Genomic DNA, 12,453 nt, shown 5'->3' with positions numbered 1-12,453 from the left:
ATCTGCCAGCAACGTTATTACTGCAGACAGTGCATGATGTATAGTCAATGGGACTCTCAGAATCATAGTAGAAATACTGATTCCCTGACCTAGAAAATCATTTCTCTGAAAACGTTACCTTTCTCACTCTGCTGTTCATCCGCAGCACGGGGGGGGGGGGGTGTCATCCAGCGACTGGTGGTGCTGAGATTGGGAATACAAATGTAAACGTGTAAAATGGGCAAGTCCCGATATCGGTTGCCTCACAGTTTTGCCTCTTTGCAACAACAACAACAACAATAATAATATTAATAATAATAATAATAATAATAATAATAATAATAATAATAATAATAATAATAATTATTATTATTATTATTATTATTTATTATTTATACCCCGCCCATCTGGCTGGGCCTCCCCAGCCACTCTGGGCGGCTTCCATAAAAACCAAAAATACAATAAAATATCACACGTTAAAAACTTCCCTGAACAGGGCTGCCTTAAGATGTCTCCTGAATGTCAGGTAGTTGTTTATCGCTTTGACATCTGCTGGAAGGGCGTTCCACAGGGCGGGCGCCACTACCGAGAAGGCCCTCTGCCTGGTTCCCTGTAGCTTTGCTTCTCGCAATGAGGGAACCGCCAGAAGGCCCTCGGCGCTGGACCTCAGCGTCCGGGCAGAATGATGGGGGTGGAGACGCTCCTTCAGGTATACTGGACCGAGGCCGTTTAGGGCTTTAAAGGTCAGCACCAACACTTTGAATTGTGCTCGGAAACGTACTGGGAGCCAATGCAGGTCTTTCAAGACCGGTGTTATATGGTCTCGGCGGCCGCTCCCAGTCACCAGTCTAGCTGCCGCATTCTGGATTAGTTGTAGTTTCCGAGTCACCTTCAAAGGTAGCCCCACGTAGAGTGCATTGCAGTAGTCCAAGCGGGAGATAACCAGAGCATGCACCACTCTGGCGAGGCAGTCCGCAGGCAGATAGGGTCTCAGCCTACGTACCAGATGGAGCTGGTAAACAGCTGCCCTGGACACAGATTTGACCTGTGCCTCCATGGACAGCTGTGAGTCCAAAATGACTCCCAGGCTGCGCACCTGGTCCTTCAGGGGCACAGTTACCCCATTCAGGACCAGGGAATCCTCCACACCTGCCCAAATAACATCCAGAGAGCCTGCTTTAGAGGAGAAAACAGATGGGTCATAGTCGCGTGGCAGAGATACTGCCGTGTGTGCAGAAAGATTTCTGCATGAAACCACAGAATGCTACTGCCAGTCAGTGCATACATTGCTAAGCTGGATCTGACATGGTCTAAGACAGCTTCCTCTGTTCTTAAACTAAGAAAATGTTTAAAAAGGGAAAAACAACAACCCTGAAGTAGATACTGAATTTAACAAACTACCCCAAGAGCAGACGGGTGCTTAAGCCCCCAGTTCTCTGGACTTCAGATGTCGGCTAGCCCTGCCTTTGGTTACAAGTTGCCGTCTTGGCTGAAACAGCCAGATTGTTCTTTTTCTGAAAAAACAGCTGCTGGCGATGTAGCCTTTGCATCTAACGGATCTGCTTTGATCCTTCTCGGCGTGCAAAGCAGAGCGGTTTATTTTCATGCCATTAGACACCTGAGAAGTAGTTGCTTAAATTGGCTTAAACATTATCTTTACAAAATGGGGCTGTCATGGTCCCAGACCACTCAGAGATCTAGACAGCCATCCTTGCTGCTTTTAGGCACAGGCTGTCCTCTCTTGGCAGATCAGAGAAACCTGCTTGTCATGGGGGAATAAATAAGCCCTCCTAACTCCCGGCACCCATTGCAACGTCCTCCTTCCAGAGGTAGCCTTTGCCTTCCTCTGGCTTCTCTCTTCCTCCCTAGCTCCTTCTGAGACTTGCTTAGCTGCTGCCCATCCTGACTGGTTGCTGGTTGGACTACTTGTGAGCAAGCAGCCATTTCTTCCCCCACATCCTCTTTTGTAAGACGTGGCACTTGTGGGTTGGTGGTTTCGTTTACCGTTATAATTGTAGCTGTTGTTCAATGTATATAGCAAGCCCTAGCAATTCACCAGTGGGTTTTGAGAAAAGTAGATGTCGCTGGTAGTCTTTCTAAAGGAAGTTTTGAATTTCTGCTTCTTTATTTTTATCGTTGAGTAACAAACACTACATAAATATTACCATTAGGGGGGAGAAACAGGAAACCGAGAGGTGCAAGTCATTGCTTAGACACTTAAACAGTAATGTATAGCAATAGCCTTAAGTTCTATATTGATACTTGTTTTACTTCCCTGTCCTGAACGTCCCCAGTAATTTCATAGTTTAAATGGGTTCAGTCCTATCTGAAACTTCAGAATCTGAACAAATTTAAAAAGTGAAGATTATATTCAGACTAAAATGTATTCAACTATGCTGTATGGCCTATTTGTTGCCTATTTATCGTACCTAGCAGTTCGAAAGCACGTCAAAGTGCAAGTAGATAAATAGGTACCGCTCTGGCGGGAAGGTAAACTGTGTTTCCATGTGCTGCTCTGGTTCGCCAGAAGCAGCTTAGTCATGCTGGCCACATGACCCAGAAGCTGTATGCCGGCTCCCTCGGCCAATAAAGCGAGATGAGCGCCGCAACCCCAGAGTCGGTCACGACTGGACCTAATGGTCAGGGGTCCCTTTACTAAGAGTCCAAGGTAGCATGCATTTTGACCTCATGATGACACAGGGAGGTAGATTATACAGTACTGTGAAATAGCCATTAGCTCATAGTCAACCAGCAAGTTTCATGGCCGAGTGCAGATATGAACTTTGGTGTACCACCTTCTAAGCCAACATGCCCTACTGGCTGTTTGGAACAGAATTTAGAGTAATCTTTGAACCACGAGGAAGCGGTTTTGAATGGCTCTAATGTTGCATTAAAACATTCCTTGGTGTAAGTAAACCACCTTTCATATCTATGTCAGGGCAAGGGGGGAACCAAAACTGACTCTAGCTATGCTGGTCCTCCACAGTGCATGGATACCTGCTCTATCAATTTTCTTTCTGCCCCCTCCCCAACTGCTGTGAAGTTGCTAATGCTACATATAATCAAGCAGATAAGCTTTACATTTGTACTAAAAGGATCCCCCCTTTTTTTCTGCAGGTGAATCTTGGAAGCAACCAGTACCTCTTCTCTACTGTGGTGGATCCCAAGGAAATGCCATGCTTCTGCTTACGCCATGATGTTGATGCTCTTCTCTGGCAGCCACGCCCAGATCAGCAGGACAAATGGGAGCACATTTCAACCTTCAATGCCTTAGGTATGGGAGGAAGGCTTTTTGAAATAGCATTTCTCTTCCTTATAAAGCTGTGGTCCATAACTCTTCCAACACTTCCGTGCAGTATCTCTGATCTCATCCATAACAGAGCTCTCTGTCTTTCAAAACTCGGTTGATAAATCGCTGCATCTTGGAAAGTAGCTAAACGCTAAGCTGACTTCCGTAATGACTTAAAAGGGAATAAGCAACCAACTGACAATGGGGGGGGGGGAATCAGTATAATCTTAATTACTGCCTCCTCATCATAGCCAACTAATTGAGAATGGAGATCTCTAAAATCTTAATTACTATCTCATCAGCAAGCCAAGTTTCTTCAGAATTAAATAGAAATTAGTTTTATGGATGAAGGGTTCTACAGTGCCATCTGGAGAACATAAATAGAATCTATGTCCACAGATAAAAAACATATTTCAGGGTTGTGTGCAGTTAAGTTGTAGGTAGACCCAATGGGTTTAAGTTAGTCATGGCCATTAATTTCTGTGGGCCTGCTCTCAGGAGAACTTAGTTCGAGACAACTCCCAGATCAAATTTGAGGATCAATTCCAAGTTAATTGCTCCAGAGTGGGGGGAAATCCATAAAAAAATTCCATGCATGCTGACTGACTTGAGTGGATTTCACTGAGCACACTACTGGCAGAAGGAGTGCTGTAGTATTGCCCATCTTATACCCTTTGGAAGATTTCAATTCAGGATTGTGTTGAAAGTGTACAACAACACTTTAGGGTCTTGGGTTTTTTAGCTGGCAGTCCAATGTTTTTAATCTTCATTGTGGAAAATAACAGGGAATTCTAAAGCATTTTTGCTTTAATCATCCCATAATTTTTAATGAATAACACTTTGTGGTGAATTTCCACATCTTTGGGCCACTTCATATACTGAATTTTTCAGAGGCCAGTACAGTGGTACCTCGGGTTAAGTACTTAATTCGTTCTGGAGGTCCATTCTTAACCTGAAGCACCACTTTAGCTAATGGAGCCTCCTGCTGCTGCCGCGCCGCCAGAGCACGATTTTTGTTCTCATCTTGAAGCAAAATTCTTAACCCGAGGTACTATTTCTGGGTTAGTGGAGTCTGTAACCTGAAGCGTATGTAACCTGAAGCATCTGTAACCTGAGGTACCACTGTATATTTCCCATTTCTACACATATGATTGACTGTATTTAAAAGTGCTCCTTCTGTTCCAAAAGAGGTTGGCTACAACTTTGGGGTTTGTTTGCTTTGCGTTGAACAGCAATGTGCTGTGTTATACCACAGTCTGTGGGAGCGATTTAACTTAGGAGTCCCTTGCTCAGGGACAATGGCATATTCTCATCCCCCCATTGCCCCCCAGATTGGCTGAGGCGGGGTCAAAAGAACCCTCAGATCAGCGCATGGGAAGAAGGGCGGGGGTGTAGTTCCATCTGGCAAGCTAAAACATTTATGCAGACAGAGCTTCTGTAATGGAGCAAGACTGAATTCCACCCTGCGTTTTGAAAGTTTCAGCTGTGGCGTTTAGTATAGAGGTTGGGTGCTCCCAAAACAAGTCCAGGCCTGTCTCACACACTCCATTGTCTCTCAAGGCAGACGGATGTCAACAGCAGCAGCAGCAGCACAAGCTCCCATCAACCCTAACTGACATGCCCAATGGTCAGGGATAATCAGAGTCAGCCCTCCCATATCAGGAAAACACATTTGCCCCAGCTGCAATTCTGAACAGTTTCAAAGGAGCCACACCCAAATGGAGGGCAATGCAGTAGTCTATCCCTGAGGATACAGGGCATAGAAGATGCTTGCATCCAAAATAAATACTTGCCAATATATATTTCTGCATCTTCTTTCTTTAAAAGAACAAAAAACTCAGTGGTTGTTTCTTTAAAAAATGGCACAGACCTCTATTTGAGAGAGGATGTAGCATATCTAAAATACAGTGGTACCTCGGGTTAAGTACTTAATTCATTCCGGAGGTCTGTTCTTAACCTGAAACTGTTCTTAACCTGAAGCACCACTTTAGCTAATGGGGCCTCCTGCTGCTGTCGTGCCGCCGGAGCACTATTTCTGTTCTCATCCTGAAGCAAAGTTCTTAACCCAAGGTACTATTTCTAGGTTAGCGGAGTCTGTAACCTGAAGCGTATGTAACCTGAAGTGTATGTAACCTGAGGTACCACTGTAGCCCTATCTTCTTTTTTTATTGTCTGTGTGTGCTTCAGGTTATGTGCAAGCATCAAAGCAAGACAAGAAGTTTATGGCCTGTGCCCCAAATCACTCCTATTCTGCCCTTTGCGAGTGCCTGCGACGCGTGTTCATCTATCGGCAACCGACTCCTCTGTCTACTGTTCTCTACAACAGGAAGGAAGGAAGACAAGTGGGGCAAGTTGCAAAGCAGTTGGTAGCGACTCTTGAAACCCATGACCCTGTTTTGGGGTTCCAGGCAACAAACGAGAGATTGTTCATTCTGACGACGAAAGTGCTCTTCATAATAAAAGTGAACACTGAGAACTAATGACCAAACGTATTGCGTTATCATTGCATTCAAAATTGGCTCACATAGTGACTGCATAAAAAAATTATTAGGAAAATACAGAGGTATGCTGTAAGTTCAAAAGCAACATTTATCGCACCATGACCAAAATGTATCTTCGCATTTGCCTTGTATTTAATAGAGAGAAGTTTTCGGCTTTATTTTTTAATAAACAGTTCATTATTTGTGCAAGGTTGCAGTTCTGTTAAGGAAGTGCAAGGAATTTGTTTGTTTTTCTCTTTCCAGCAGGTGCTTCCATGAAATGGTTAATTTGCTGCTTTTCCAAATAGTTTCCAGTCACATCTTTTTTAATAATAGCTGGTTGTTCATTTTTCTTCATTATTTTTTTATTACAGCAATGTCTTATCTGGCATGCTAAGTCAAATCACTCCATATATATGTGTGTGGAAATCTACCAAAATAATTAAAATGTAATTTGCAGCCTTAGTTAAAAAGGCGGGGTTATTTGTTTTCATTTTTGTTTCGTTTGCTTTTTCATCTCTATAAATGCCTCCATGCTTAGCACTTTGCATTGGCTCATCGGATAAACGATAGTGAGCACGAACATCTTACTTTCCTCTGCTGTTTTTTTTTTTTTTAATTGACTCTGAAACTTCTCATTATGTGTAAACTTTGATTGTGTTTGGGTTCCAGATGAAAATCTTCAACCTTTTTAGAAATAAAGTGGGTTTTTAAAGAGCAAGCAAATAAATAAATACATAAATAATACTGATGTTCTTGTCTTCTTTCCCCTGACGTTGAAGTAGGAGCTCTGATTTGAGGGAGAATAACTAGGGGTTTGAGGGCACTCAGTTCTACAGCTGCTATTACTGTCTGAAGGTAAGAGATAATGAATTTAAACAATGCCATAGGTAAGCCTCTTATGAGAAGAGGAGGTTCAGCGCTGTTGCAGAAACAGGAAGGTAGCTGCTCTGCAACTGTTCAAAGGCACACATAAAATCCTCTTCAGTATGATCATGACGAGGGTGAGATCTTTGAAAAATTAAACCAGTTTGTGGACATGATACAAGCAAGATGCACTTACCTATTTTTCCTTTCGTCAGCCAGCCCTGCTGCGAAGCTAAATTTTACTGTTGGAGAAAAAGCTCTTTTATAAAATAACAATTCATTAGTCATATAATAATTCCTCTCCTGCACACATTTATTTATATACTTCATAAAATTTATCGTTTGATGGTTAAAAAAACACCTGCCCACTCTCAAAGCTGTTTACAAAATGTTAAAACAATAAGATCAGGAAGAATTTGCAATACTTTAAAAGAAACGAAAAGTTAAATACTAAAACATTAAGATTCATGTCAGCATTTATGAAGCTAAGAGTTGGGGGAAGCTCATTTTCTCTGTCTCTTGTGGCAGAGAAAGAAAAACAAATAGCTCCCTACTCATTTTTTCACATAGTCTTCATTATAGCAGACAAAAAAAGGCAAGCATGGAAAATGTAGCTTAACTTCCAAAGGTTACCAACGGAGCAAATCTAGCCATAAAAAAGTTTTATTTCCCTCTTGATGATACTTCTGTACACTTTTTGGAAATAGAATAGTACTTGCAATGAATCAAAGTTTTGCAGCACACATCTAAATCTTGTTCGACCCAAGCATACAAAGATTGATCTCGACATCTCGTAGTGTATCCCCAGCAAAGATAGAGAAGTATCCTAATTCCAAATATGGTTGGATCTCCCATTTCATACACTGTGTTCCACAGCAGGAGGGAAGAAATGGAATGACCCACTTCTGGTTCCCACTGTTAAGGGACACAGAGATTATTGTGGGTCTAATTTAAACAGATCCCTCCATAGCAGCAGGGCATAGCTTATCATTTGATAATAGCAATGGGTAAAATAATTGACTCTGGCAAGTTATTCTTGACCGTTGGGCGCAGCCAGTGCTTAACCTGCCCTGTAAAATTATTTGCATCCTAAATACGGTGTTATCCATTAATTGACTCCTAAAGCAAAGTCTTCAATCTGAGTGTGTTACATGTACTGTAATGCAATTTTGGGATTAAAAGGCCTATCCTTGAGTTGTTGTTGTTGTTGTTGTTAAATTAATTAATTACTTATTTTTGTACTGCCCTTCATTTGAAGATCACAGGGCAGTTTACAGCATAAAAACACAAAAATACACGACATAATAACAAATTAACCAATACCGACCAAGGTTTGTTGCTCCAAGCCACATGACCAAACACTGCTATCCAAAAGCAAAAGCTTCCAAACGTCTGCTCCCAGCCACGTGGGAGGAAATGGGCGAAGATGGGAAGCATACAACTCCAAGATTGGCGGTGGTGTCTTTCTGGTTTAGCGTGATTTGTGAGCATGACCACTGGGAGAAGCAACCTCATGGAAATCAGACTTCTATATCCACCTTGTCCTGTCAAATGATAAGGAGCATAGCTCTACGGATCAGATGCAGGTATGCGGCAAACTTGTTTTCTGCGTGCATCGGAAGCCATAACAGAAAAGGCAGGAAGGCAGCATCAGAAGAAGGAAAGGGTGCCATTTTTAAAAAATATTTTTTTAAAAAAGAAAAAACCATAACAACTTAATTCGAGGAGCAGGTTTGGTTAGGCTGGTGGCTGGGACCAGCTTAGTATGGGTAGCGCAACATCTACAGTTTTGCTTAAATGGATTGTGCCTGATTTACAAGCAAAATATCCCAGTCAAAACCTCACAACCCAGAACGACCCACATTTCTCTCCAGAGGCATTTTGGCTAGCTGGACACCTCCAGGAATTTAGGGGAACTTCGTATGGCACATACTCCATTTGTCAATTTCAGCATTGAGTGTGTGACGGGGGCATCTGAGGTTAATATGGACATATCAAACTTCCATATCCCCAGTGCCAACTGTATATATTTTAACTTTGTGAAGTAATGTGTTTGTTCTTTTTTAAAACTTCAAATAAGTTGTATTACGGCAGAGCCGTATGAATTGTTGATGTCATTAAAACTTCCTTTCCAGAGACTGCCACTGAGTAGGAGCAATAGCTCAAAACGCGTAGGACATTTTAATTTACAAGGAAATAATTTACAGCAGCAGCAGCTGCTTTGTACAGAGATGGAAAAATGCAATCCATTTCCTGCCACTGTGAAATTTGGTTAGCTATGATGCATTGATTGAATATCCATTCAAGCCGTAACTTCTTCCTGCCAAAGAGAGTTTCTGAAAGTTATTGGGAAAGTTCAAGAGACATCTCTTGGTAAAGTTTTTCTGGAAATAGCATCTGGCAAGAAACATGCTACTGCATGGGTTGGGCACCTGTGACCCTCCAGATCCCATGCAGCTCCCATCAGTGAAGGCTGATCCATTAGGATGAGTGAAGCACTGTCCCAGAAACCTCAACCTGCCCCCAGCCAACCCTCACTTGCCTGCCTTCTACTGTTGGTCTCCTTACCGTCTACCCTACCAGTCCTCATGGGCACAAGCTCTGGAGGGTTAGGAGAACCCAAAAAACATCACCAGAGAGGAGGGGAGATTGTTCCAGCAGGCAGGCAGAAAGGATCGCCCTGGCAGAGAACAATCATATTGGCGCACCATTGAATTCCCCCCCACGCAGCGTTGGTTCGTGGTTAATAGGGGGAGCAAAAGTGCATCATCCTATTGAGTGATTTGAGAGAAAGAGAGCATTAAGAATTGGTGTATTGAGTTTGCCAGTGTGGTGTAGTGGTTAAGAGCGGGAGACTTGTAATCTGGTGAACTGGGTTCGCTTCTCCGCTCCTCCACATGCAGCCGCTGGGCGACCTTGGGCTAGTCATACTTCTCTGAAGTCTCTCAGCCCCACTCACCTCACAAAGTGTTTGTTGTGGGGGAGGAAGGGAAAAGGAGAATGTGAGCCGCTTTGAGACTCCTTAGGGTAGTGATATAGTGGGATATCAAATCCAAACTCTTCTTCTCTTCTTCTTTATTCCCTATTGTGTTATTTTTGGATGGTAACCATACCCACAGATCCACAGAAAACCATGGTCAAGGAAGTCTACTCATAGCCTTCCTTTGCTGGATGCCACCCTTAGATTGTAATGCTGTGGGGAAGGAACGGCTTGTTTTTATTGATTGCTGTGTGCACAACTCTGAGAGTCTTTGGGGAGGGAAAACATTTCAAATAAATATACTAAATGGAATCATGCATGCTGGTGACTTCTGGAGTTATGTTTTGTAACACTTTCAGGAAGTTACAGTTTGGGGACAGGGGCTAGGAATATTGTCAAAAGCTATTTCCATTGCAGCATTTATATGCATTCTGGCCATAGCTGGACTCAGCTCAATATTTATGAACTGTCCACCAAGACACCCTCCCTGTTTGTTTTCTACAGAATTTTTACCCTGAAGTTGGCTGGGCTATTATTCATTGTGAAAGGTGTCATACTGAGTTTTTTTCAAAGTCTGCTCATTTAACTTTGCTGATGGCAAGACACAGACTTCCTGCTCGAAAACCAAATGCTACGCTACACAATCTCAGAGTCTGCGTTTCTTTTTTTCCCTGCAGCACATTAAATGAATGGATAGTGGGACTCAGAAGATCAGCCACTTTGGCTAACCCCTCTTTCCACCTGTACACAACCAGATTCCAAAAAGCAATCTAGGCTTAATAATAGAGCAGGAATGGGGAATCTGTGAGCCTTCAGATGCTGCTGGACTACAGCTCCCATCACCCCTGAATGTTGGTCATGCTAGCTGGGGCTGATGGGACTTTGAATGCAATAATATCAGAATATAATAACGGGTTCCCCATCTCTGCAGTAAAGGAAGTGTGCCTGCAAATTTTTCATTCTCTCCTTCCTTTTAGCAGTCTTGTTTCAAACAGTCATTGGACTTCTGACAGCCTCTGTTCTAATAGTGGGTGGGTGTCTCATAAACTCCTATTTTTTAAAAAATAAAATAAAAATAAACAATAAATCGCAGGCAGAAGCAGTGGGCTGGAATGAGCTGTATTGGAATGAGCAATAAGGAACTGTGAGGAGTAGGGAATAGCACAGACACCACAGAGGCCTTGACTATTAGAAAATAAGATTCACTGTAGGCAAAATATCTGTGTAATTCACAAATTATTAAGTCCCTGCTATTCTGCAGGGCTCCTGTTGGCAAAAGGCAACAGAGAACATGGTTTACAAAGAAAGGAGGGAGGGAATTGTCTTAGCTGCTGCTGGCTAGAAGATGCAGCAATTGTTACTGGGGATAATTAGGAATGAAGTAATCAAGTTTCCCCATTAAGTCATCTTACTTAATTCCCCTTTTTAATAAATGTTTAATTTAAATTGTAAGCCTGCAGGTATGAACACCTGTCTTGTACGATCTCCACAGGCTACAGAGAACTAATAATCATTTTGGCAGGCAGGTTTTCTTCTGAGAGAGCAGAGCCCACACAGATAACCACTCAGACTGATTTGTGGTAAAGGCTGTCTTCTCGTTGGTGGTGGCAGCTGGTCCCATTGGGGATCGCTAGAGCAGAAGGCATGGAGACCCAGAATAAGTGGAACCAGAGACAAGGACAGGCACTGCCCCATTTTGCCCTAAGGGACCGGCCTCCACTGCTCATTTAGCAGGAAGACAATGCAGGATGACAATACAGTTCTCTAGGAAGTGATTGCTCACCCTGGAATATTTTAATCATGCCTCTGGTTCAGTGAGAACATCGAGGGGGGAAACGTGACCCACCAGGAACTCTTCCCCATTGGCACAGAGGCCAGTTCTCCATATACTGTATGTTTCTCCATGAAAACTGTCTGGGCTAGGCATGTGGACGGTTGTTAAGAGAACAGCAGAGGTAGAATACAGGTACATTTCTAGACCAGCTTCCTGTTTCCCACAGTGGTCAACTATAGGCCTGCAGGAAGCCCCCATGCAGGAAGCCCGCCGGGACCATATAACACTGGTCCTAAAGGATCTACACTGGCTCCCAGTCAATTTCCAAGCACAATTCAATGGCCTTGTCCCTGAAGGAGCGTCTCCCCTTCCATTGTCCAACTCAGACAATGAGGCCCAGCTCCGAGGCTCTTCTGGCAGTTCCCTCACTGCGAGATGTGAAGCTACAGAGAACCAGGCAGAGGGCCTTTTTGGTAGTGGCTGTTGTAATTGCAGAGTCCTGTGCACAACGGAATGATGAGCAGTACGTGCCACATGCTTAATGTTGCTTTATTTTCAGTTCAAAGTTGAGAAATTACAAACATGCATCTTGCCTCTGCGGGAGCAGAGAAGCAACCGTCCTTCTCCTCGGAATGAAGAACACCGAGAGCGACAGTGAAAAACAGGAAACCAGTGTACGTCACATCCAGCTTCCCATTCCCGTGGGAAAACCCAACAGTACTCTGACTGTGGAATGTAAACATTGTCTTGTGACAAGCACTTCGCTGCACAGTGAAGGAAGCAGAAACCAACAGTGGTACCCGTCCTGTGGAACACCCTCCCACCAGATATCAAACAGATAAACAACTATTTGATGTTTAGAAGACATTTGAAGGCAGCCCTGTTCAGGGAAGTTTTTAATGGTTGATGTTTTATTGTGTTTTCAGTATTTTGTTGGGAACCACCTAGAGTGGCTTGGGCAACCCAGTCAGGTGGGAATCATCATCATCATCATCATCAAGCACAATTCTCTCCCATGGCTGTTGTAGCATACAGAAGGACCCAGTTTCAACCCTTGGCATGTCCAGGAAGGACTGAAAATTTT

General features: G+C 43.2%; 1 protein-coding gene across 1 annotated transcript in view; it reads left to right on the top strand.

Moving 5' to 3' along the window:
• NUDCD1 (NudC domain containing 1) overlaps positions 1-6,493 on the top strand; it is a 49,098-nt gene extending 42,605 nt beyond the window's left edge. Inside the window, exons 9-10 of the mRNA XM_081204692.1 lie at positions 3,097-3,253; positions 5,456-6,493. Coding sequence (XP_081060818.1) covers positions 3,097-3,253; positions 5,456-5,748 — 450 coding nt within the window. The 3' untranslated portion in view covers positions 5,749-6,493. The remainder of the gene's footprint in view (positions 1-3,096; positions 3,254-5,455) is intronic.
• The last annotated feature ends 5,960 nt before the right edge of the window (positions 6,494-12,453 follow it).

The sequence above is a fragment of the Podarcis bocagei genome, assembly GCF_964188305.1.
Source record: "Podarcis bocagei genome assembly, chromosome: 8".
NCBI classification, from domain to species: domain Eukaryota; kingdom Metazoa; phylum Chordata; class Lepidosauria; order Squamata; family Lacertidae; genus Podarcis; species Podarcis bocagei.
The sequence above is the reverse complement of the archived record's forward strand: the minus strand, read 5'-3'. Positions and strand labels throughout refer to the sequence as shown.